The sequence below is a fragment of the Oreochromis niloticus genome, linkage group LG12 (assembly GCF_001858045.2).
Source record: "Oreochromis niloticus isolate F11D_XX linkage group LG12, O_niloticus_UMD_NMBU, whole genome shotgun sequence".
NCBI classification, from domain to species: Eukaryota; Metazoa; Chordata; class Actinopteri; order Cichliformes; family Cichlidae; genus Oreochromis; species Oreochromis niloticus.
Window position 1 is genome coordinate 31,650,421 of NC_031977.2, and position 27,202 is coordinate 31,677,622.

Below are 27,202 nucleotides of genomic sequence, written 5' to 3' on the forward strand. Positions count from 1 at the left end.
AACCCACACCATGTTCAAAGATTTTATTAGAATCATGTGTGTAGGCTAGATTTCAAAAGGTAACTATAAACCATCCAACCCGATCTGGAAGTGCCAAAAACAGCTTTTATCTGGTGTTGACATGTTTTCCACGTCCCTCCTAATGGCTTCGTGCCAGAGTCAGAAAGATGCATGTTAGTTTTGCTAGTAGTTGGTGCTAAATTGCCCACGGATGTGAGTTGTAAAGTGCTTAAGGTGTAAATAAATAAAAATGAATATGTACTCTATGCACTGTATGTACGTGTAGTTAAATGTGGTTTGCTAAAAGTACCTGACTGATCAGTAAGATTATAAAAGTACTAAAGACACAACTTTACGGCATCAAAAAGCCAGGAACAGTTCCAGCAATGCCTTGGCCCATGCAGATGTTAGTGTAATGTTGATAACAGACTGCTAAAGGGTTGTTTTACAAAAAAAGATGACTTCTGAACAGGGCAACAAAGTGTTAAACACTTATAAATAGAGCAGTCCATATTTTTATCTGTAGTCAGTTATGTGGCTGAAAACTGGGCAGCTGGAAAGATCAGATGTATAAGTTTCTGTTGTTATAATTTCAAGAGGAATATTTGAAACGTAAACCTACACCATGTTGCACAATTTCCTCAGAATCATCTGTGTGGGCTGAAATTAAAAAGGTAACATCAAACCATGGGGTTCGCCTGCCTGCAGAGCTTCCATTGCCAGAGGACCAAAAATTACCACCGTGTAGAGTTGGCATGTTTTCTCCGTGCTGTCTCGGGTTACTTTACCTCCCACACTCCAAAGACATGCATGCTAGCTTAGTTTTTGATCAATAATAAATTAATACAATGGATTCCAGTCTCTTTCCAAAAAAACAAACAAACAAAAAAACATGTTTACACCCTGTTACAAAAATCAATTTTGGCTTCTTTGGACAGTTTCCATTTTCAAAACTCTGCTGAGGGTGAACTGTTTTATATTTCTTCTACTTGTAATCGGCAGTAAGTGTCTACTCTTGATTTGCAAGTCTGATATTTTATTAGTTTGTTATTTAGTGATAATTAGCAAGGGAGATATCGATCAAACCCACCAATCTGATGCTCGTGATCCTTTTTTGAATGAAAAATAACCCATGCTAATAATCCTCTTTATTGTTGTACCTGTTGGATTCAGCAGGTGGAGCTGTAGCACCAACATATGAAGTAAGTTTGTGCGTAAAGAAGAGGCGTTTACACAACACCTGGATCAGAAATCTACCTAACAGGACAGATATGTCAGTTATAAAGTCAAAGGTGTAGTACTAACACACAATATGTATCTGGCCACATACAAGAGAGAAAGAATCACATGTTTCACTGATATGTTGGTTTCCACATATGTGGAAAAGTGATCAGGTCACTGATGAAAATGACCTGGTTGGGAAAGAGTCTCTGATTAAATGTGCTCAGAGGCAAAGATACCATGTACACACAGCCTTATTTACAGACTAAAAAAATACATAAATTGCTCGTAAAAAAGTTAAATTATTTTTTATTTAAGGGAATAATCAGAATTAGAATCAGAGTCGTGTTTATTGGCCATGTATATGCGCAGACACATACAAGGAATTTGGTTCCGGTAGATAGTGACTCTCAAGCACAGCAATGTAAATCACAACAATATGTAAACAACACAGTACAGACACACACACACACACACACACACACACACGTGTGGATATATACATGTACACATGCATACACATACATCCACAAACATACACAAAGCTGTGTAACCAACCATAGATAACCAATATAAATCTTATATACATAAGTCATCCCCTCTGGTTCCTTTTAATTTTTCTTTTGTTACTTCCTTTTCCTACTCATCTCAGAATAAGAGAAATACATTTATGTCTCTCTAATTTTCAGAGGAATATTTGAAAAGTAAACCCCCTCCATGTTACATGATTTCCTCAGAATCATCTGTGTGGGTTGGAATTAAAGAGGTAACTTCAAACCACGAGGGTGCCTCCAGGGAAAATGAACCCAGTGTGAAAGTAGTGGGTTTCTGTGGTATTTTCCCTGTGTCTCCTTAAGGTACTTTGACTTCCTCCCACAGTACACATTTATGCATGTCAGCTTAATTAGTGATTTTTGATGATCTGGCCATGACTGAATCACATGAAATTCTTTAAAAGTACGTAATTAAGGGTGATCGTGGCTCAAGAGTTGGCAGTTCGTCTTGTAATTGGAAGGTTGCCGGTTCGAGCCCTGCCTCGGACAGTCTCGGTCGTTGTGTTCTTGGGCAAGACACTTCACCCGTTGCCTACTGGTGTTGGCCAGAGGGGCCGATGGCACAATATGGCAGCCTCGCTTCTGTCAGTCTGCCCCAGGGCAGCCGTGGCTACAACTGTAACTTGCCTCCACCAGTGTGTGAATGTGAGAGTGAATGAATAGTGGAATTGTAAAGCGCTTTGAGGGTCTTGAAAAGCGCTATATAAATGCAATCCATTATTAATTAATGAATAATCCAGACTTCACAGCATTAAAAACATTTTTTGCGTGCAAAAATCAGCTTTACAGTTCTTCCACTGCTACACCTTCATGACTGAAATGGCTTAAAGCTGAAACAAAGCTTTAGAAAGCTGAAGCAATCACCTGCTCAGGACGTCTTATCAGGGTTTATTGTTTGAAAAGTCTCCACTCAAACACATGATGTGAAACAAAGTGTTTGTAGTTTCTCACAGTGAGTCTGCTGCAATGTCCTTTATATGTCCTGTATGACTGTGTGGGTGTGTGTGTGTACACAGGTGTGTTAAGGTGTTAAGAGGTGATTTCGTACTTGATATCAGTGCACACACCTTAACAACACCTTGAACAATGAAACAACCTAGTAGCCATAGAGACCAGTCATCCACCTGTCAGTCTTGCAAGATCTGAAGGGGAAAAAAATCCCAGATACATAAGAGCGACTAAATCCAGGTTGGTGCTACATGCCCTGTCACTACCCTGAGCTCTACAGCATCAGCTCATACAGCTCATACAGTGCAACACCACAGCAGCTTGGTTTGGTCAAAGGTCTATTCTGAACCAGCAGAGGTCACTATCACTTTTCCTGTGATGTGTCATGGCCTGACACGGTGAATGATGGTGATCCAAAGCACTTATTATCAAAAAAGAGAACAACAAAAGGAATAACATGCAATGTGGTGAGGATGAGCTGGAACACATTTCAGAATGCAATGATGCAGAGGTATATAATCAGGCCCATCACATTTCTCAGTTTCTATACCCTTGAGTCCTTCCTTTACCTAGTTACCTTATGCGGAGACACAAGGAGAGAGGAGCTGAAGCAACAAGTACAATCACGTTAAACACCATGCTTTTGTAGCGATCACTTTTAAGAAATGTCAATTAAACAATTAAACTATATATCTTTAATTGTATTCAGAAAGTGACACAGTGCTGCTGTATGGCATCATTCTTATGTATTTAAGTATATTCATTCATGTGTTCCTGCTGTGTTGTAATTTCTTAGTAAAAGACTAAGTCTTAGTAAGCAGACTTCTGTGAAGGATAAGTCTGTGTATCTTCACTCCCAGTTCCTCTTTCATGCTTAATAGAAATGAGATATTCTTGATGACAGTGCACTGAGATTGATTTTCAGGTCACATAGGGGAAGGCAGAAAGGAGAGGAGATAATAAACCACGCAAGCAGAGATACAAAACAAAATAAGTAAGAATAAGTGATTGCCCATATTTCATTAGACCCACATGAAAAATCTGCTGTGATGCGCATTTCAACACCTCATTAATGACTGTCCAACCAAGAGGGATGACCTCATCAGTAACAATTTTCTCAAGGAATTTCAAAGGAACTGCAGGAGGAAGTGAACCAGGTCACCATCAGTCCATGTCGGTTCAGGCCAGGGTTTTTGGTTGGGTTCAAGTTGACACAATTTGAACCAAATAGAAAAGAGACACAGTTGATATATAAGGTTTTGTAGTAACATTTTGCTTCCAACATTTAATTTTTTTCCAACTTCAACGTACAGCAGACACAAATGTGCAAAAAAGAGAAAAAAGTTATACAAATAAAAATACAATAAGAAGCTTTTCATCCCCACTTTTCTTCCAGGTGTTTCCTTTTTCAACAATTTATATTTTTCTAATTTCCCTCTGAATCTATTATATATTTTTACAATGCACTGTTTGCCTTCAATATAAAGACCCATATAATAAAGAGATAACAGTTTCACTCAGTAGCTGCTGGAACAGTCTGACATTTTCTGAAAGCGAGGACAGGAGAGGACAGCAACATTTCTTTGGTGCGTTGACCTCATTCAGAACACTTTCATTTTTCTGCCCAACACACACACATACACACACACATTTTGTTTGTATGATAGAAGGCTTGTTGTTGACGAAGGACAAAAGAACATCCACATTGTCTTATGATGATTTGCCTCTTTCCCAGGATTCCATGGTGTACGTGGGCACGTAGGCGGGACTGGATGGTCAGCTAGTCTGGTTTTCCTCAGAAAGAACAGGTCTGATGCCACTAATGGGAGCTCCACAAAGGAGAAAACTGCTTTTGTTACGTTATAGTTAATATTCTGTGTAATTGGATACAATTAACTAATTATTTGGCACTGGATCCATCAGAGTTCTATTGCATAAACACTTAAATTAGTTTTGAAATTTCTTGAATGAAGTGTTTTCAGCAACGTGATTTGCTTTATTAACTATTATCAAATAAGCAGGATTCAAAGTTAAGGTTAAGAAAAGTAGGTATCACTGATAGCATTTCATTTAGAGTCTAAACAATCAGCCTTATTAAAGAGTAAAGCTGTGGTTTGATCAGCTCTGACTTACAGTAACAAAAAAATGCCACATAGTCAGATGTTAATTCAAATTTCTAAACTAATTTGTCCCCTTAATCATCTGATGATTAATGCACAACCATTCCTGGTCATATGGACACCAGGCATGGTTGTGACTGTCCTCGTGTCCACAGTCCCCTGTGTCTCCTGCACAACCTTCATTAAAATGTGAGAGCCCCCACCACCCAACCAGTCGCTGCACATGGCTGACCTTCCCTGAGCCTTGTTCTGCAGGCAGTTTCTTCCTGTAAAAAGGGAGATTTTCCTTCCCACTGTCGCCAAGTGTTTGCTCAAAGTGGATTGTTTCAATCTAGGGAATTTCTCTGTATTATTGGAGGGTCTTTACCTTAAACTGTCTTGAGGCAACTGTTGCTGTGATTTGGTGCTATATAATACAACAGAATTCAATTTCATTGAGTTTGTGCTAAAGAAAAACTGTGGTGAAGCACAGACAGGCGGCTTATTTGGGCAGTTTTCTAATTTTTTTTTTATCAGCTATTTAAAAACAGCGATTTTCAGTAGGGATGCACCGATACCGATACTGGTATCGGGTATCGGGGCCGATACTGTAAAATGTGTGCGTACTCGTACTCGTAAAAGTTAACCGATACCATGAACCGATACTAATGTAGCCCGAATTTGGGAGTAGATACTCATAATTCCCATGGACTTGAACGCCACGGTAACATAAGGTGTTCACAGTTATGTGATGTAACTGTACCCTGAATTTAATTTGCCCTGTAATATGTCACAAGGTAAATACAGGTAATTAGAGCAATCAAACTGTTATGTTAATCATAAAGTATTATTTTATGGTATGTAACTCTGAAGGGAGTTAAAATATTGTTCAGAGTTCTAATTTTCTGGAGGCCCGTGAAGGTAGCATAAAACGGGACCTGTGTATCTGTTGAGGAGGAGAAGAGAACGGCATGGAGAGATGCACGAGGTTAGCTGAACCAAAGTGAGAGACTCGGCTAGTTTTACTGAGGTTAACTAGCACAAAAGAGTGTGTAACTAGAAAGCTAACCGTGTGGGAGCTTCGCAACAGAGTGTGGGTGAAGTGACTTTTTGTTTCAACGGTCGCACCACCGTGGAAAACTGTGTTTCCAGCTACGATCGCCGAGGCTAAAGGCTAGCCCGGACTGCTTGGCTGCACCACGGAGGCAGCCGCTATGGACTGTCGGAGAGCTGGACAGTGACGGGCTAACGTGCTGTAGCAGAGACAGCATCGGGTCCGCAGGGAGTGGATTTAGTGTGGGACTGGTGAACGGCGACCTACCGAGCAACGGAACTGTAAGTCAGACTTTTGTGCTCTTACTGGGGAGAAGAGGATTTTTCTCCATCGTCCAGCGTGAGCAGCAAACAGGCCTGCAACAAGTGTGAATGTGAGTGTGTGTGGGGCCCATGTGTGAATATTGTATGTTTAGTGGAGTTATATAACGTGTTTTGGAGTGTATATTAGTGAGTAACTTACCAAAAGGTGATAACATAAGTTGGGTTGTTTAATATAATTTGAAAGGGAATTATTTCATTTACACAGTGTATTTCATTTGGTTAAGGAATTGGAATATCATTTGAGTTTAAAAAAGGGATGTGTTGTACAGTATTTGTCTCTGCCCTTACGTTCAGTAAACGTTTCGTTTGTGTTAAAGAGTTGTCTGGGGTCGTTTCTTTACTACTGGTTAAGTTTAACTTGTGTGTGGTAGAAGTATCGGTTTTTGTACTCGGTATCGGCAAGTACTCAGATCCAAGTATCGGTATCGGATCGGTTTGAAAAAATTGGTATCGTTGCATCCCTAATTTTCAGTCATGGAGGCACCTGTACCTGCTGTTGTTGGGAGTGTTCAAGATCCATGCTTGGGTATGGTTGTGCCAGTCATATTGAAGCCAAGTGTAGTTTCAATGTAGATATCAGTGAAAATAAAGAAAACTTGGCTTTGACATTCAGAAAAAGTAAAATTCTGCCCTTACTCAAGCTAAACTAAGTTTTTTCTGATTTCTGGCAGAAAATTAGCAAATTCATAAATACCCCGATGTAACAAAAGCAAACATTTGTGCAATGTATGGTTTTACTCATTATATACATGTTTTATTTCACATATATTTTCCATTTTTTAAAAGATTTTTAAACTGTTTTATTATAGTTGTGACTGTCTATTTCCATGAAGACTGTGTGAATCATAATAAACTCATACTGCTTAAAATGCACTGGCTTTTGGATCCAGAATGTAACTGTGAGGGGAGAGTGACCTTCTGCAGGAAAAACACTGTTGAGCCAGTTTATTAAAAACAGATGTCTATGCTATTAATTATGTCTATGTGTGCTGCAGAAAAGCTTGTAAAACCCACAAGTGTATCAGAGCCTCATGACTTGTGTACGTGTGTGTGTGTGCGTGTGAGTATGGATATTCCAGACTGGCCTCAACTTCCTGTTTGACCTAAGTCAACAGACTCACACACACAGCTGTCACACTGCTGCTACGTCATGTTGCATCACTCTCCAACACTCACTGCTGCTGACCATTCGATGTGCTTTCCTGTGCACTCAGAGTCACCTAGGAATTTTTTTATAGTGAAATCTGAGGCTGTGTGCACTTTATCCAGTCGTGAAATCGCACTTTGGCGAAAAAATAAATGGAGGTACTTGCAGAGGTAGCAGCAAATGTATGCAGGCCAAAATAGTTTAAACAGTGTACACCATGTGAGATTTTTTAATAGCATAGACAGGTTGTCGTCTGAACTATCAGCTTATGTGGGCTGCCGTGATACATACCAGTATGATTAAAACTTGAACAGTGAGATTTAATTGCCAGATTTGGATGATGACTATACCTTGCAGATTATGACGCATGTGGGAATAAAACTTAATCATGAATAATTCCTGCGACGAACACTAATGTTTTTCTTTATGTGGACATTACCTGACATACAGTTGTGGACGTGTTAAGTGCTTAAACGTGCTCTCAAGTGAGTATTTAGTACACAAATACATCAGCAGTTACAGCAAATGCAGGAACAGAATTCTAGGTTTTTTATTTTCTTGCTGGATTTGGGTTCTGCAGACTGTTTAGATGGAGGGTCCTTCTTCTGCATGAGTGCCCTGAGAAGCCGGGTCAGATGGGTTAGACTTATCGTCAGAGGCTGCGATTGATGCCTTGTGACAGCCGGGTTTCCTGAGAGATTTATAAAGAAGCATAATGAAACAAAATCCAACCGCACAGTTTCTTTTTTAGCATTTCTAATTCTTAGAAGCACAAAAGTATTATTGAGAACTGACATCACAACCAACAACCTAATTAATCTCACACTCCTTTTACTTCTGTTTTTGTCCTCTACCCACTCCAAAACCATACTGAGGATGTTGAGCTCCCTAATGCTCCACTTTATTCCCTTTCGTAAGAGTTTTTTCTCAGCAAACGGCTGCCTGCTGAACTTGAAACTGAACAATGATGATGAGTTGTCTCTATTTTCTGAGGCGGCTGAGGTCCTTCAACATCTGTCGGACAATGCTCAGGATTTTCTATGAGTCGTGGCTAGTGCTATTCTCTATGCTGTTGCATGCTGTGGGAGAAGGTCGAGGGTCGCAGATACCAAAAAAAGACTCAATAAAATGATTGGCCAGTAATGTTGTGGGGATGGAGCTGGATTCCCTTAAGGTGGTGTTGAATGTTGTCCAAGATAAAGACAATGTTGGATAATACCTCCCACGCACTCCATGACATGTTGGCTAGCCACAGGAGCACGTTCAGTGAGAGACTGAGATTACCAAAAAGCACCACTGAACGACACAGGAAATCATTCCTGCCTGTGGCCATCTCTCTATACAACTCATCCATCTAATACACTGTAAGCCAGTGGCAGCTGGCTGCTGGTGTCTTGCACCAGAGACGTACCTCCATCTGGGTCGAGGTAAGAAGCCAAGATCGCCCGGCCTGTAGCGGCTCAACAAAAACAGTGGATCTGTGCTGAGGTACAGAGTCTCTGGGCTGAGGAGGACAAATGGAATGACAGGACTGTTGTTGTTAATTAACATTTTTTTGCGTGTTATCATTTTCTACTTTACCTTAGCACCTTTTCTTTTCTTTTTCAGAAAAAAAAGATATCATGGTGTTTTTGAAACCAAAACAAAAGTCACAGCAACTAAGCAAAGGCTTATTTATAGAAGCGTACATTGTTTTTTGACTGTTTTGAGGCCAGCTGGGAGATAATCTGGCTCTCATGGGCCTCAGTCGGGCAAAGATCCAGTTCACTTCGCTGCTGTGAAGAACCTGCCAGCTTTCAGCAGATATCAGACCACCAGTTTCACGACTCATTACACTAACATACACAAACCGGGGCAAAGTGTTTCCAAGCACCTGACTGTTCTGGGGCCAGATGTCTGCAGTTTCTGCCCTCGACTGCTCTTCTCTGGGGAATTATAAAGAGCGGACTCTGTTCCATGGGATGTGTTGCTTTCCAGGATCTCACGCAGCTTTTGGATCTTCCCCTGAGCCTCAGATAATTTCTCTAAGCCCTTCAGAGGACAGAGAACAAAACCATTATCTCGGTGGATGAGACAGTGTACACATTAGCGGGTAAGCCACAAAATAATATTTTGTTCTCATAATACTGTAGCGTTAAAAGACAATAAGGCTAATCAGTTAATAGTGTTCACTTCATCCTAGGCCACCTAATGTGAAAGTGTTATGATTTTGAGTTTCTTTTTGTGTTCAGAAAAAGTCAAAGCACTAACCAGTAATTGGCAAATTACATCTTACATCTTAGTTAGGTGAAAGATTTATATGAAATGTTTCCTCTTGCAACACAATAATCAATACAGTGGCTCAAAATTTCACCTAAAATGAATGAGCTTAATGTGAATGGAAGTAAACAAACTTGCAACAAATTCCTGCTCTTGCCATTTTAGGGGCTTTTTTCAGTCTCGCGTCATATATTCCAATGTGTGGCAAACAGAGTGTGGACCCAAATGCATGGCTCGGCAGGCAGACTTATCTGAAAACTCAGATTTATTAGCTGGCAAGTAGCAAACTTAACAAACATAGAGCAGAGCTGGAGAAGACTGACAAACAGGAATACACATTTGAGGAGAAATCACAACAAACTGAATAAAACTAAGGGCTTAAATACACATGAGATAATCAGGGTGCTGGAACACAACTGGAAACACAGGTGAACAAAATCTAACTAATGAGACAGGAGAAGCAGAACTGAACATACACACACAAGACAAGGAATTAACAAAATAAAATGGGAAATAATGCACGCTGAGACTCAGACTAAGACACGTGAACTTGACACTGGGGAATAATAAGACAGACTGAGAAGACAAAAGGTCAAAACACAGAGATCAGACAGACAACAGCAGGAGATGCTAAAGACTGAACACAGAAATGAGACAGAGAACCAAAAACTAGAAATATTAGTAACAAAACTCAGAGTCCAACAATCTCAAAAACCTTGGTCAAAGACTCAGGAGCATAACAATAACAATCTATTTCCAGCAGTCCTCGATTAATACCAATCAAACTGGACCACCAAGTGAAGAACTATCTCCCATACAAACATTATGATATGCTGTGGCTGCAATCAAATGGCTAAAGGCCATAATTATTGTCAGGCTGTGTTCTTACCATCACAGCAGGTCTCAGAATGTTTGCTGCTTTCTTCATGTCTGCCTTGAGTTGCCTCCTCCTACTCATCTCCTCCTGGAGCTCGGCCTCCAGCTGAGCTGCCTCAGCTTTCTTTTGACTGCACACTGTAGAATCCAAGGTCAGCTGCTGTCTGAAATTAAAAACAGAATCAAAGTTGACCCAATGTGGGTATGGCTCAGTGGTAGAGCATCTGACTGTAGAGAAGCTGTCTCTGTTAAAGTCTCTATTAAAGCTTTTGTATGTTGCTACTATCAGGAAGTTAAAAAAAATAATTTTGGAGAAACAGAAATAAATAAAAAGTAAAGAAGTACAGACCTGAGGTCCTGTTCCTTGGCCAGCAAGAGTCTGTAGTTATTCAGCTGAACCTTGAGCTGCTGGCACTTCTTCGACAGGCGCTCTTCTTTCTGTAAATCGGGTGATAAATGTGGAGACACGAAAAATGAAAACGAGTTATCAGTTAAAATAGTGTTAAAATATTTTAAGGCAATACATATTTATCCACATGACTCATTCTACATAATAAAAAAAAGTAATAAGACTTGTATGTTGCATGTAGCAATGTAACATCAACTTTTTAAACAGAAGGCAGATGAACCAATACAAGCTACCACAACCTCTAGAAATTGCTCAGGCACATTTATGTCCCTTCTATGCAGACATTGTACCTCCTTGAGTTGGATGATGTCCTGGCTAGCTGTGTGGCCGTCCCTCTTCATGTTTCGTACTTCAAGACAGAGCTCACTCTCTTGGTATTGCAGGATGGATTTCTCTTTCAAGAGTTTAAAGCTCTCTGCTGTAAGCTCCTCGACTTTTTTAAGCACCTCTGCATGCTGAGTCTTCTCCTCCTCAACATTTGCTGAAACTTTATTTTTGATGGAGCTCCACACTTGTTTCTCGCAGTCTTGAAACACTCTGTTGTTGGAGAACAGGGGACAGTGAGTCGACCCAGCATCCAGATGGAACAACTCCTCCTGCAGTTATAACTGTAGCTTGAATTTAACTCTGCACTAGACCTTACTTTGCCCCCTGTAAATCCAATTGTTTCTGCAGTCTGGCAATGGCAGCTTCATATTCTTCCCTGTTAGTGTATAGCTGCTTCTCAATCAACTCCACCAAGGCCAGCCGCTGTGTCATCCTCTCCCTCTCCTTCTGTTGCTGCTCCAGCTTCTTCTCTGAGTGGTGGAAAGGAGGCGCAAATGAAAACAGGAAGCAAGAAGCATCCCAGTGTAAGCTTCACACGGTTTAATCTCAACAACGGTTTTGCAAAAATCATGGTTTGGGGACTGTGGTTATGATGTTTTTGCAAATTTCTCAAAAAGGCAGACACAAAATTTAAAAAAGCAATTTTAAGGTTCAACCCACAATCAAATTAATATATTTTTCTCCTGGTCTGGCTATAAATGTGCACAGTGGTGCAGCAGCTAGCTTATTAGCACTGTTGCCTCTTAGTGAGAAGGTTCCTGGTTTCAAACTCCCGATTGGCTGGGCCTTGTGTGCTCTTCTTGTACCTGTGTGGGTTTCCTCCAGCTACTCCACCTTCTCCCCACAGTCCAAAGATACACATCTTAGGTTAACTGCTGATTCTAAATTGGGCATGTGGTGGTGTGTCTCTCTGTGATGGGCTGGACAACTTCTGCCCCATGTTTAGACCAGCTGACTTAACCGAAACTAACAAACACAAGATGATGAAAAATAATAAATGATCTGACTCAGCGTCTATCTCACTTTGCATCATGCTCTCTGACTCGAGTCTGTCCACTTCCTTCTGTAGCTCCTCCTTCTGCTGGTTGAGATGCAGCTTGAGCGCATCGGTTTCCTTTTTGTCAGCTTGCTGCTGATGCTCCAACACCTTACTCAGCTCCGCAACCTTTATCTCTGCTGCATTCGAGGAGTTTGTCAGGTAATCACATATATCGTTCCTGTCCCTCCCCATTGCTCCATACCTAAATTTGAGGTCATCTATCAGTTTCTTCAGCTCGTCACATCTGAGCTGACACCTGCAGCAGCAAAAACGACACATGGGTTTAGAAGTTAAGAATCTAATATGAAATACTGAGCTGAAACTGCTAATAAGGCTTGACTTTAGCTGGTACATCAGAATAGTGAAAAAGGATGTTTTAAGATTTTATAATTGAGGAGGAAATAATACATTTACTTGGTCCTTACAGAGGGGTGATGTGGGGTTAACAGGTTAAGGAGGTGAGTTGAGCCTAGAGTCTGAAAGATGGTTATCTTTTTGCCATTGTAACTTCTGCTGAACAGATAACCTGGTCTGGATCATGTCATGTTCAGAGTTTTGCTTTAAAATCAGCTGGAAGCTCCACGTTTACACCAATTCTTTTATTTAGAGTATCCTTTAAGAGATATAGAGTCTTTGCTGATGGAATAGCAAATGCAGCTGTTAAGTTTCATTGTTGTGAAATGTGTGTTGCATTGTCATTGGAATTTGCATGTAGGTCTAATCATATTCAGATGGTGATACAGAAAATTTGCTTGTTATTTTATGCATAAATGCTATGTCATTGCCACACTGAAGAAAGTTTCAGTCGCTTGACTCTGTGTCTGAAAAAGGATTGTAATGTTGCTTCCTTTGGTTTACACCTGAGGTAAAGATCATAAGAAAATTAGGGGCCCAGATTCAGACCGAGGATTCAAACCCAGGTCAGCTAACGTTATTCTTCTATATTTTACAGTATATAGATTTATTAGCTTTCATAATTAAATTATGGATTTGAGGCTGTTTGTTGTCACTATTTAATTTAATTTAATTTAATGTTTTTCAGATTTTTTTTAAATCACATGTAAGAAGAATTGCATAGCAGTTAGGCACCATGTTATTTGTAGCCGGTACTGTAGAAACCTTCAAGATAAAAGCAGTCAGTCACAACATAGCTGCCATTTGATCCAAAAGCTGATACACACAGATACATTTAACCTATGAAGTTGTTCTATAATCACGTGTTTAAAGGTTTTGGGACATTTTTGTGTTATATTAAAAGTCGTAAACCTAAAAGAGGAGCAGCTATATAGTGCAACAGTTTCTTACCTTTCCAGCTCCTTATCCAAGAACCGAATTTGTGTCAAATATAAAGTCTTGTCTCTGTCAGCAGGAACTGTCTCATCTGCCATAGTTGCTGATTTTTCCGCCTTTTTTCGATAAACTTGTTGGTGTTGTGTTTTATCTCCACTGCTTTAACAGCACATTTTCAAATTGCACAGAGAAACGATGTTAGTTGTTGCCAGGAAACGCTGCATTCAGGGACCGCTTGAAATATTCAGAGCATTCATGTATTTGCTCTAAATGCAAATGTATATATACTCTGCTGTCGTTATGGTTCATTTAAGACTTCAGTTTGTTTTTTGTCTGTTTATTTGCAAAGTTGATTTTCACTTTGCAAATTTAGTAGTCATAATAATGAGATTAATGAATTATCTGAAAGGAAATCTAGCAATTATAGCAACAATGCCTCAATTATACAGTTATTGTGATAGCAATAACTGCTTTATTTTATATATTATATTTTAGGTTTTTTAATTTAGTTTAGTTTAGTCATTTATATCAGTGTTTATATGTATTGGGATTATCCTGAAGCCCCTAATTACTAATTGCATGGTTTTATAGACACTTATAATCACTGGAGCTGATAACCGTTTACTGCCCTTAGTTTTCATGCTCCTGAGCTTCTTATCTATCTACAGACCCACCTTGCATACGCAGAGGAAACACTACCTCTCAAGCTGCAGAGCTGTACATGCTTGTCTGTTGGCTGACAGTCAGTCTGCTCTGGGTTTGATCGCATTACTCCCCATGACAAAAGCTCAGTGCTGCTCTGTGAAATAAAGAACACAAATGCATGGTCTTTGACTATCAAGAGGCATACATTTGTGGGCTTTTAAAGCGTAACTACACCTTCAAATTATGCAGTCACAGCAAATGCATCGCAACAGAGGAAGGAGTTATGAACACTTCACTGCCAATGAATATAATTTAGCCTTGACAGTTTTACTGCATTGTTCACCTTTTGTACAGAGAGCAGAGGTTGATGAAAGGTTACATGAAGTCTTCAGAAGTTTTAATCAGTGAGTAGGTTTTCTTTCTTTCCTCTTCTTCAATTCTGACAAAATCGACTTTCCCTCAACACAAAAGACGCATCACGAGAGTCGTCCAACCCACGGATCTATTAATACCTGCATACAAATAGAGGTGCTCCCTGAACATGTGGCTGCCAAACCAAAATGTTTCTCTAATTACTCTGTTTGGTCTCAAACAGACACACAAAGTTCACAAAACCAAGTTGATCTCAGTGACTCATTTACTTTATTCTTTTTTTATATCACTTATTTGAATTTGTGATTTTGATTCAGTTTAATTTTATTTCATTTCTGGGTTTCGGGTTATGTTTCCAGTGTAGTTTTTATTGTTTGAAAATGTTTAGTCTTCATTTAGTTTTTGGCAGTTGACTCACAAGCTTGTAGACACCCGAAGTCAAATCAAACCCTCGCTAGGCTGTTTGTGATAACAAACTTTTACCAAATTAACAAATACTAAAACTTAGTGTATTTGATTTTTTGGGTGATTTGATTTTGTTTTAGTTAGTTTTACAAAATCATTTCAGTTGGTAAACTATAATAGCCTTGATCTACAAAGGTCTTTTGCAGGAAACAGTAGGCGTACATTTAAAAAAGTGAATGTGATGTTTACAAGTTTCTATGTAACGAAGCGTGAAGTCTCATAAAAATCCTAATGTGAAGACTACTACTTAAAGTTTAATGAAATAACAGACCTCGGTAGCTACGTTACAATATGACAACCACAGCTGGGCAAACTAATCATATCTAATTATATTATTTATAACTAATTATGTGTTTTCAGTTTCTGAAGATTGAGCACGATCTTTCGTTTGGCACAAAGTAAAAATATCAATTCCAATATTCAGTCAGACCTTATAAAAGTAAAATGTTTGGTTAGCTGCGTGTGATTCGAACAGGAGTTCAAACCCAGCATACACCTGTGTTTGCATACCTTCAGGTACAGTCAATCATTTTCATTGCTGAGGTTTCTCCTATGCACATTGTCATAACCTGTGAAGTGTCCTGCACGCTACCTCCACCACCCACAGATATTCAGCCCGAGGCCAGCATACTGTAACTCAGCTGTCTCTGTGTTATTGTCTGTTTTTCTCTGTTGCATCGGCCCCTGGGAGGACGATGCCCTCAAAACACAAATAATGTGCTCTTTGCACGAAAAGTGAGACGGATGTGTTTCCTCGCTGGGAAAGGATTAGATGGTAGAAGACATGAGCAAAGAGACAAAACAGCTCGTGGTGGAAAGTGAGGGTGTGGAGGTTAAGACATTCAGCTCTCACGACACGAGTCGTGAGTTCATTTTCTAAAAATATCTTTTCCTTTTATGACAAACTGCAACTTTAGCGCTAAGATGTTTCATAGAAACTTTAGGCAAATCAAACTCTCAGAAAAGATTCATTCTTTTTTTTTTCTAATGAATTAAAAGTTGTCAATTAATCCAGCAAGATGCAAAAAGCTTTTTGAGTTCTTCCTCTTGGCAAATAATCACTGATTATTTCCATATTAAACTTAATGTGAGTCGAGCAAACACACACGTACAGAAAACATACAAAAATCGTTATCCTTGCATTTAATGCCTCGTCATATCTCACATTATTATTAAAACATTTAGCCAGGACTGTCTGCAGTGACAGTTATGTCTCCATGTTTATGCAAAAAATGTTGTTTTTGTTTTCACCATCTTTGGTTGCAACAGCCAGCTTTATACCTCTCCCTTTGTCCTTTTGATTACCAATATTTTAATTCTTGACTACTCCTGAACTTTGCCACAGTAAGAGCACCTAAACCTTAACCCTGCCCTATTAACATTAGCTGGAGTTTGTGTCCTAGTTGCAGCAACAACAGATAAAAAGAATGAGAGAAGAGAACGTGATCTGCTGCAGGTCTCGGGCTGCAGAGGACAGGAGAGGCGCACATCAAAATAGCTGCTTAAACAATGTTTTTACCAATCTGTGTCTAAATATGCTACCTGTTTGTTTCCCAGTTGTCATGGCAGCCAGTAATTAAACCTAAAAGCACACCAAGTGTTGCTGAACACAGCAATCAGCTTCTGCTCCTCCTCCAGTTAGCCTCACATATTTTGTTAGTGTTGACTGGTTGACAATATCACAAAGAGATTTAAAGACGTGGAGCGCATGAGACTGGCTCATTTGCTTGCTGTAGTAACACAGTTTTACCTGGCGACAGATGGAAAGTCAGCGCCATCAAACATAACATAACATGGCTCGTTTACGTTTTCAGTTTACTTTTCCTTTAGTCAGTAAATCCTATCACACCGCTTTACAGCATGAGGCCGTGGGTTATCTAACGCTCTAAAGCAGAATTTTGTTAAATTACTTTAAACTAAAAAACCTTTAGAAAATGTAGAAGACTGTGGTGGATGTTTGCAAATTTAAAGAGTGGCAGGTGGTGGGGGTGGTGGAGGTAGGGCATTCATCAGTTGTCATAACATCATAAAGTCAAACAAGGACAGCCTGTTCAATTGAAACCCAGTGTGCTCACTGATAGATTCCACTTGGTGCTGTGATTATTATTATTAGCCTTCAAATTACAGGTTGTGCTTTTGGAACAAATATGAACGGATGCCTTTTAACTACCATGACAAAGAAGAACAAAACCTTTAGAAACCACTTACCAACTCAAATTACACCTGACCTTTACCATTTACAGCATCCTGAACACCGCTGCTGTCGTTAGGATCTTAGAATGCTGCACGCTTATCTCAGCTCAGAAACATTTAGATGTTACTTACAATATTTTAAAGTTATTCACTGCAGGAAAATGTTGTAAATAAAGGTGTACTCTGTACATGTAAAGTAGGCCCTTGCATGAATGTAATGCAGGTACATTTCTCACATGCTCCGCTTATAAAAAGGATGCAATCCACATGTTTGGGGAGAGTGTGAACCATTTTCTTATTTGTAGCGACTGTTTACAGATGTTGCCTAATCACTTCACAGTAATAATGTTGCAGTTATCTTTGTGAGAACCAGTTGGGTTTAGACCACGGGCGTCAAACAGACCCTGGGACCAAAAATGGCCCAGCAAAGACTCCAATCTGGCCCACTCACATTTCCAGCTTTGGAAAATGTAAAGGAGTAAAGGTATAAATCTTGGAATATTAACTGTATTAGCATATGATTTATAACTCTTCCTACCGAAAAAGACCTCCCTCGTGGCCATGCATATCACACCAACGTAATTAAGTAACAGATAAACAACTGGGCAATGAGAAACAGAACTTTTAAATATAATTTACACATTTATCATGCAGAAACACTGAGGTGTACCGTACTGTAAGATATCTCAGGGACTAAATACATAGTTAAACTTCTTTATACTGACAGAAAGGAGAGTTTCACTGGTCCAGCCCCCCTTAAGATCAAAGTAGGCTGTGTGTGCTTTATAATTATTTGTTTGGATGCCTCTCTTTACTTTACGTGGCTTCAGTGGTCTGAGGAATAAAACTTAGCTGGTTTAAAGGATAAATTTCAAATTGGTTAGGCTGTGAGTTTGGCACTAAAATGAGAGGGTTTCATTTAGGCTAAGTAGAAATGTCCTAATATCCAAACCATAATATTGTTGGATTAAGTTATTATCCACCTACATTTTAAACCAATTATAAGAAGAGTTGGAACGAGCCCCATTTGACAATTTAGATGAATTGAAACTGGAATTTCCCTCTTTCGAAACAAAAGCTAAATAATGAAGCTGAATTCTTTGGGCAGGGTGTTAGCTGCTGTGATTACTGCTCAGCGAAACATTTGTCTGTAACATTAGGCTGTAATAACTTTGATTTTCAAGCGCTAACCTGCCTTAACCTTTTGTTTCCTGCAGCCCAAAGGCCGGGCCTTTTCCTCTCAGGTATGAACCAGGAGATAGGTATTCCGTCTCCATGCCAGTACAAACGATGTGTAGCTGAGTCTGAAGCATCACACAGCATTAGGGCTGCTGACAAACATGGAGGATTAAAATAAGAATGAAGGGGAGGAAGTATTGGTTGTCTGTGCCAATCGCATCCCCTCTGATACACAAAGACTTTCTGGTAATCCCACCGCATCAGGGTCAATTCCCTTTTCCTAGGTAAACCACCTGTATGGAGTGGAATTTTTGGAATGCGTGCCTGTGTGTTCCTGTGCCGAAGAATACGCTATTAGGCAACTGAGTTTTAGTATTCACTAGTAAGCGTGCTTTATCATAAAAATGATGTCTTTGTAGTAAAGGATGTGAGGCAATAAATCTCCTCCGGTGGGTTTAGCCTGGAGGGCAAGAGCATTTGAGCGTACGATGGGGGCATGTACTACACGTCGTCCTCCTTTCGCATTTTAGTGTTACAAAGTTAAATGGAAAAACGAACGCAGCTTTTACCAGAACTTGTTTTTTTCAAGCAGGAAGATCCTTGAATCACGGCTCTTTCAGTAATTTGAAAAACAAAAAAACCCTTCTACAAACAATGAATGACTCACAATAAATTTATGCCTTGTTAGATACTAGGTTATGATAAAGATCCCATTCTCGAAATCGTTTAATGCTGCTGTGTGTCACAATTCTATCACTTTTAAATCGAAATTTTTGTGGCTCTGACCCTTAAAGTTTTTTTCTTTTAAACTTCAAATAAATCACATTTTGCCCTTTATTTTTTCAGACAACAAAAAAATAAACCATGATATAACATAAGAAACAGAACATGAATACAGAACTATACAAAGTCCAATTTAATGTCATTTTATATTATTGTAGATTCAGACCCAGGTCTTCATATAGAAAACAGTTGTTTTCTGTAGCTTTCCATTCCATTTATAGTATTGGCTTCTGCTTTTCTCTTTGTTTTATATCCACATGTAATTTTCCAAAACATGTAACTAAGGCGTCTTTGCAATTAACATTAATTTCACCCATTTACCTTTTTATTTTAAGACAAAAGGATGAGCATGGTGGCCCAGACTCGGCAAAGCCATGCCAGTACCTGTCCTACAAAGTCTGAATCATTTCCTTTCATTTGCACAGTGCTGAGTAAGATTTCTGTATAAGTTTATATCTGAACTAGGAGAACGTGATGATTAACATTCACGTTGACCTCAAAATGCGTTATATCTTTAAGGAAAGTGTTTTCAAGAGAAAGACAACAAGCTGCCTATAATAATATATCACAACCTCAAGTTATTCATGTCCAGTTATTAACAAATCAATACCTATTATCAATTATAATGTTTCAACACCTATCATGCTAGCCTCATTGGATTTTTGTTCTGTATAAAGTACACTTAAAAACAACCAAGAAAACAAAATGTATATACACAAAGTGTAGTACTAGTCCCTTAAAAGTGAATGCTGTCCAGAGTTGACCTGTTTTCAGAGTGTTTCTTGTTTTTAGTAAAACACTAAATTTGTCACAGTAGTGTGTGTTCACACAACTGTGTGACGTGTAAACCATTTACCGTAGGATGTTTTATTGGTATATTATGTGAACAAAAGAGTGACGTTAATGCTTCCAAAGCACAACGCGTGCACATGAATGAGCTTTGTCTTACGTTACAAAGGATTCCTGCGCGCGCTAAACAATGTAGACGACAAAAGCTGTTACGTATTTCAAAACAATATCTACGTATACAGGTGCTGGTTTTATTAGAGTATTTATTGTAAAATAATATCTATATTATTTTACCCTAATGTTAACAGTTATTGAACAGTTTTGGTCGGTGGGATCAGCTAAGTGTGTTAACATCTTGCGTCTTTGTTGCTTTTTATTGTCAGTCTAAAATTGATGCAACTAACTGCAACCACAGCAGAAGGATTTCAACAGTATTTTTCTTCTTTTCTCTTTTATATCCTTTTCACTTTCTTTGTGGATCAAACATGAGCTTTGGGTGGGGACAGAAAGATTACATGAGTCTTAATATAAATAGGCTAAAGGACAATACTTGAGTGAAATATTTGTTCCCTTTGGTCAGGGCTTGAACCACTGACACTCCCTAAGTGAATCACAGCTTACGTTCACGTGCTCCTCGGATTTACCCTTTTTCCAAGCTTGGAAAGTATTTCTTCTGATTGCATAGCGTGTTCTCGAGATTTTAAAACTGGAAAGTTGAAACAATAAATGCTACTAAGAGGATGTGTTGACCACACATTGATTTTGACTTGACATACTAAATCCAAAGTAGATATAATTTACATACTTAATAAACAGACTAAAGCTCCAATAAATGCTCCAAAATGTGAGATTGATTATGTATCATGGTTTGAGTAATTTTAAGAATTTATGATATAAAATGTTCGTTTAAAATTGCGATTTGCTTAAAATGAGCGATCAGTTTAAAACCATAACAGTGAGATCAAAACACGTTTTTTGTTTAACCACCAGCTTATCAAAAGAACCCAACAGAAGCACATTAAGGAGCTGAAAACTCGTAGATTTGTCTCTTTGATGACCCAACTAGGGATTAAATGGTCCAACACAATGCAGAAAAGAGTTGCACATCTATATGATAGATATTTTAACGTTTTAATTGGAGATTATGTATCGGAATTTCAGGAGCGGGACCACGCCTCCACACACACTTCTTCCGGTTCTCATCTATATAGGTTCCCCCAGTTCTGCAAGCTGTTCATTCTCGTTTACGTGCCCCACCCTCCCTCCCTCCTTGTTCTCAATTCTTTAACTTCTTAATTTCTATTTAGTGCATGGGGATCAGCCCAGGGGCCATCGCCAGTCCCCTTTGAGGCCTTCCCCAAACTGCAGCTCAATTCATGTCAAACCATTCACTTTTACCTACTAAAACGCTGTCAAACCTAAAATGAGGATGTGGGCCCAGCTAGCGAAATAATTTCTTTGTTGCCCCTCATGAAGAAATTCAGTCCCTAAACCTCTGAACACCAAGTCCAAGTATTATAGCCATGCACTTAGATGAACACCTTGATCTATTATGTCATGCCACCAAGCTATATTATTATTATTATTTATTTACTAAGACAGAAACTAGCTGAAACATCAGGCATGATTTAATCAATAGGTCACTGCAGAGCATGGGGTAATGATTTTAAAACATTTATATTGAGTTATTAGGTTTGCTGTCTAGTTATTATACATGTCAACTGCAAATGCAAAGTCTTCTGTGCAGAGCCTTTGTGAATGTGTTTGATTCATCATAATACAGAAAACAGTAATCAATATAATCTCGACTGGAGAAGCAGATAAATAAGAACATATGGATTATGAAATGTTTGAATTCTGTGAGGTAACTTAATGTGGTGGCGCGATTGAGGATAACCGGGGACGGTAACTAAGATGTTGACAACGCCACCTGGGGGAGGGAGTTACACCCCAGGAAAGATTTCTCTAGCCAATGTAAATGTTACACTGGCTACCAAAGCCCACAGACTCGTTATTAACGGCAGAGGTGTGGCAGGTGAATTTTTACAAATCAAAGTTTATTAAGAAGAACTACTAAAAACATAGAATTATAAAATCAAAAAGGCTCCTAAGGTAGCAGGGTTGAGACGGCAAAATAGTTAATTAAAACACTTTATTAACAACCGATGATTAAAACAACCAGACTCCCTACCACGATGCTACCCTAAAAACAATCACAACATGATAAAAGAATAACTAAACAAAATGGTGGAGACCGGCCACTTGAGGAGGCAACCTACAGGGAGGAGTGCCCAAGGGTGCCACCAATTACTCACCCGTGTGATTTCACTGCAGACCTCACTCACACTAAACTCTAAATGGTGCAATCTACCTATGCCCGGTGTGTACACTCGCATGCATCGGGGAGGGGATTCCACCTCACGTGCCTAGCCCCTCAACAAGCGGCCGCACCTCCACTAAAGCAATAAAAGAAAGGATAAAACGTTAAACAAATTAGTAAAAGATCTACATAAAACATGGGCAGCACGGTGGCACGGTGGTTAGCACTGTTGCCGCACAGCAAGAAGGTCCTGAGTTCAATTCCACCATCAGGCCGGGGTCTTTCTGTGTGGAGTTTGCATGTTCTCCCCGTGTTTGCGTGGGTTCCCTCCGGGTACTCCGGCTTCCTCCCACCGTCCAAAGACATGCAGTTTGAGGGGGATAGGTTAATTGGATAATCCAAATTGTCACTAGGTGTGAATGTGAGCGTGAATGGTTGTCTGTCCCTGTGTGTTGGCCCTGCGACAGACTGGCGACCTGTCCAGGGTGTACCCCGCCTCTCGCCCTATGACAGCTGGGATAGGCTCCAGCGCCCCCCGCGACCCTGGAAAGGATGAGCGGAAGCGAATGGATGGATGGATATACATAAAACAAATACACCCCAAATTACTGTTTGTTATAAAAGCATTGCATAACAAACAAGACAGCAGCAGTATAGTGCACACCTGCAACAAAAGAGGGAAACAGTTGTCAAAGTCCACCCTACTGCATGCCACATTATGATGAACACAAGAGCCCCACGTACCACTCTCTAAAGGGCAATACTAAACTGAGTAGCTTTCCTTGAGAGATCTGCAGCGCTTAGCTGCCTAATGCTCTCAGCCACCTTGGATGGACAAGACTGCCAAATGCCTCCTTCTGGTAGTGAAGCGCAGCTGTTTCTTATAAGCCTGCTAATTGTCAACTGGGAAGGTGTGGATGTTAGTGGTGCGTTTGTGAACATCATGTAAAATCCTACCCCAGAATCTACTTCACTACATTAAGATTTAACTGTTTGCGAGTTTTAACAGCACACAAAGAAGCTGGAAATGAAGAGCAAAGCAAAAAGTCTGTCTTTCTCACAACAACCTTCAAGTGCATGTGACTTATAATGTCAAAATTAGTGGAACCAGTGAATGACAGTCAGTGTCCATTTACTGCCTGTTGCATACAGCACTTTGGGTTCAGTGACTCTGCATCTTTACTGTAATGCATTTGATGATATACTGTGTGTCGCGTGCAAAAATACAGACAAGAAGCTAATCAAAGCACCCTGAAAACATTCCAGAAATTTCAGCAAATTTCTGTGGTCAAAGCCTGAGGAGAGACAGGGAAGACACAAGCCCACACGCAAGGAGAGGTGAGGAAACCTGTAGCTTCACCCTTTGAGCTCTAGCTAGAATTGGATCCTTACTCTGCAACTTTTTTTCTGTGGCATTCAACTTTATTGCAGAGGCTGACCATAAAACATGACTTGAATGTACTTTTATTTGATAAAAAATCAGTTAGTTGGAGCTCCAGAGGGTGTTTTGCTCGTGCTACTGAAGGAACATATCAGCCAGTGATGATATGTAATTAAAAAATAAAAAAATCCTTCTGAAAAATAAAGTTCCTTCTAATGAATTGTTTTACGTGGACCTGTTGATTCCGTGAGTAAAAGTGTTCCGTGTGTAAGGCCCCAGTCAAATGTATTATCAACAAGACACTGTTAGACACATTTCATTAAACTTCATGGCAGAATGGTGATGATGGAGAGTACTTAACTGAGCCAGCAATCCTCAACTTTGCCTTCTGACTTGAGGTGGTAATGCAGCTGCACCATGGATTTTCCCTACAGCAGGGATTTGTAGGGAGGAGGAGGCTGAAAAGCTTCCTTGGGGGGGAAAGGAGTTTGCGTGCATCCAAAAATAATCTTAACTCCTAACAACAATAATTCCCGAGGTGGGTGGCGTCCAACTGGCCAAAGGCAGACTGACAACACCTACTCTGCACATATTTAAAGAGTGTGTGCTTCAAACTCAGACCTAGAACCAGACTGGTGATGAAGATAGATAGGGCAAAACAGATGCATATGCTGCGTGCAAGAACTATTTGAAGTCTGACAAAGAGAAGCAGGAGCTGTTTATAACAGAGACTTCCTGATAATAATATAAAGGTATTAAGATCAGAATACCAAAGCACAGAGAAGCTGAAACATAAGACTAACAGGAAAAAGAAGAACCTCAGGGGTCGACAATGCCTTCCTCTTCCTGCTGCAAACCTGTACCTGTGGCCCTGGGGCCTCTGGAAGAATCCAGTACCCTAACAACATCCTACTCTTCCTCTCCACCTCCCTCTCCAACTCGGTTTCGCCGTCCCCGTCGGGTCCTGTATCCAGCCTTTCAGAGCAGGAGGCCTCCACTCAGGGAAGCTCCTGACAAGGCCTGTCGCTGTCTTCTGTTCCTGTCTGTGCTCGTCTTCCTGCAGATCTACACAGAGGAGCCACACACCTGCACAGGTTAGTTTGTGTATACTGACAAGCACTGATACACGAATCATTAAGTTAAAATCTTTATCCTTCAGAAGTCACTACAAAGTCTCATTTATGACTGAATTTGATGCAGATCAGTAAAAAGTAGTGTAGAGCACATACTCGTCCATGTCCATACATGTTTTAACCATAAATAAGGGGAATTTAAACATGCATTTATAGAATGTGTTGAACTTTAGTTGAACTTTGTTCTTTGAATTTGAATTTAAAATTGTCATTCTGTGGATTCACAAGATATTGGCAAATGCACTGTTCATCTTTTGAGCAACAATTAAGTGCTAACATACAATAATCTAAAAAAATACAGTAAAAAGCATGAGTAATCACTTGAGTAATATTTGCCAAGATTACTGTGATTGCCAATGTATCAAAATATAATATCTCCATTATTTTTTTTTTTTTAAATAAACTCTCTTTATATGAAACAAAAACTTCTTTTACAGTGGTTGAGAGCCAATGCCCAGATCCAGCAGTGTGTCAACTTGAGGCTGGTGATGGGAGCCTAGGCACATCCCAAGGATGGACAGCGGAGGAGCCCTGGAGGATTCAAACAGTGGATCGAGGATCAGAGACACAGGTGGAGTGTGTGGTGGCATGATGGAGGACAAAGACACTAAATGCGAACTGAGTGAATGAGAAAAGGGTAAAAGAGAGGAATAGCCACACAGATAAGGTTAAGTTCGAATACTGTGTGGAGATGGTTTCCTCTTAAAAAACATTTCTAGTTTGATTGGGGATGGACAGTGGTGGTTTCCAAAGAATGTGCTCCACCTGTTCTGCCACTGCCACCGCCACTTAGATGACACTCCAGCTCTACAACAGCAGTTATGTGGGACAGTGAAACGTGGATGAGTACAGTCAAAACTGATAAGAAGGGTAATATTTTCCACTGAAGATATGTCAGGCAGATCTCAAAGTTAAACTGGTGTGACCACATTACAAACAAAGAAATGTGGAGAAGGACGAAAGCATGAAATAGATGTCACCAGAAGAGAAACAGAAAGGAGAAAGGCCTAAGCTTACATGGTGTACAATGTGGCTCAAAGACTTGAAGCAAATCAGTATTGCCCGGCAAAGACACAGGATGACCTATAGTAAATAATAATGTTCAGTCAAAGTCTTACGTTTTAACATTTCAAATAAATGTAACTATTTTGTGAATATTTCTGTCTGAGTGTGTAACCCTGTGGTAAAAAGTACATATTTATTCAGAGAGTGTATTTTTATATAGCAGCACCATCCGTACTTTGTTTGCTACACTCATTTTAACACTTATCATCTGCTTATTTAAAATAGAGAAAAATTGAATATGCAAATGCCTCCATAAATACGACCGTGCCTTACAGTACCTTTTCCCATTAGTTTTATGCTTAAAAGATTATGTATATTATGTATGTGACTAAAAGTATGTGAGTGCATGTTTCACCACTGGTGTGCAGTAAAAACTCTTTGTATGATGACAAGTTTCTGGTTTGACCTGTTCTCTGCTCCGAAACTGAGCATTGTTGCAAGAGGCATTTTAAAACCAACCTTCACTCTAACTGCTATGTGAGGTAAACTGAGCAATGCCTATGTGGGTGTTTAATGTGAGCATAGGGGTCTTTGAGTCACTGACTCATAGGTAATCCCTCAATCAGCCCACGCAGGCTGCCATAGCAAACACACACAAGTCTGACATTGTCGGGGGAATACGCGACTGGCTGGTATCACTGTGAGAAAGTAGATGTGTCGGCACATGCCCGGTATGTCTACTTGTGTTGAGTTGTAACACCAGCTGATTTCTCTGATACAGTGTTGATGTCGTTATATGTAATTTATACTCTGCATTTCCTTAGATTACCTTTTGAACTTTAGACTGGAAGATTATGCTACAGAAACAAAAATTGACCTGTGGGACAGAGAAAACTGCTAAAATTAAATAAAATAAAGAGCATAAATGCTAATATTTGTGCAAAAAGCAGTTTTAAAAGCCTAATTGATGTATTTAAATGAGCAAATGTGTCATGTTTAATCATTTAGCTTAAAAAAGGTAATAAATTGTAATTTCATGATATTAAATATCTATCCAAGAAGAGATTCTATGTGACTGGGTACATTAACGATAACCTAACAGCATAAATAAAAAAAAACCCCATCATAAACCGTCACATAGCAGTCTAGACATTCAAAACATTAGTAGTCAGAAGAGACGGCCTCAAGATAAGGCAGAAAGAAGACATCTGCCTCAAGAAGATGATGTCAATATGGATTTGTAATATTCAGGATTTGTGTCTTGCTGTTTTACATGTCTCTGCATTCGATCTCATAAAATTAGTTAGTGCATGAGCTCATCGTGTTATTCAGCAACATGAGCATGTGCATCACCTCACATCAGGTCAACACACTGTCGGTTTGGAGTAGCA

At 39.6% G+C, this 27,202-nt stretch overlaps 1 protein-coding gene and 1 long non-coding RNA gene across 4 annotated transcripts; one reads left to right on the forward strand and one right to left on the reverse strand.

Annotated features, from left to right (window-relative positions):
• Positions 1-7,557: 7,557 nt before the first annotated feature.
• On the reverse strand, positions 7,558-13,759 carry LOC100708255 (cilia- and flagella-associated protein 157). 2 transcript variants are annotated; one of them, XM_003444498.5, is made up of 9 exons: positions 13,562-13,755; positions 12,241-12,512; positions 11,534-11,687; positions 11,181-11,427; positions 10,831-10,919; positions 10,495-10,645; positions 9,220-9,377; positions 8,758-8,850; positions 7,558-8,037 (listed from the first exon to the last, which is right to left on the reverse strand). In XM_003444498.5, the coding sequence occupies exons 1-9, from the start codon at positions 13,642-13,644 to the stop codon at positions 7,932-7,934; spliced, it is 1,353 nt and encodes a 450-aa protein (XP_003444546.1). In that variant the 5' UTR covers positions 13,645-13,755; the 3' UTR covers positions 7,558-7,931. The 2 variants fall into 2 exon arrangements, with proteins under 2 accessions (XP_003444546.1, XP_019220740.1); XM_019365195.2 differs by lacking the exon at positions 9,220-9,377 and having other exon boundaries at positions 13,562-13,759.
• Positions 9,349-26,150, forward strand: LOC106098173 (uncharacterized). Of its 2 annotated transcripts, XR_001224316.2 has the most exons (3): positions 9,349-9,438; positions 24,648-24,767; positions 25,244-26,150. It is a non-coding gene; the product is annotated as an uncharacterized LOC106098173 (long non-coding RNA). The 2 variants fall into 2 exon arrangements; XR_002063883.2 differs by lacking the exon at positions 9,349-9,438 and having other exon boundaries at positions 24,212-24,767.
• The last annotated feature ends 1,052 nt before the right edge of the window (positions 26,151-27,202 follow it).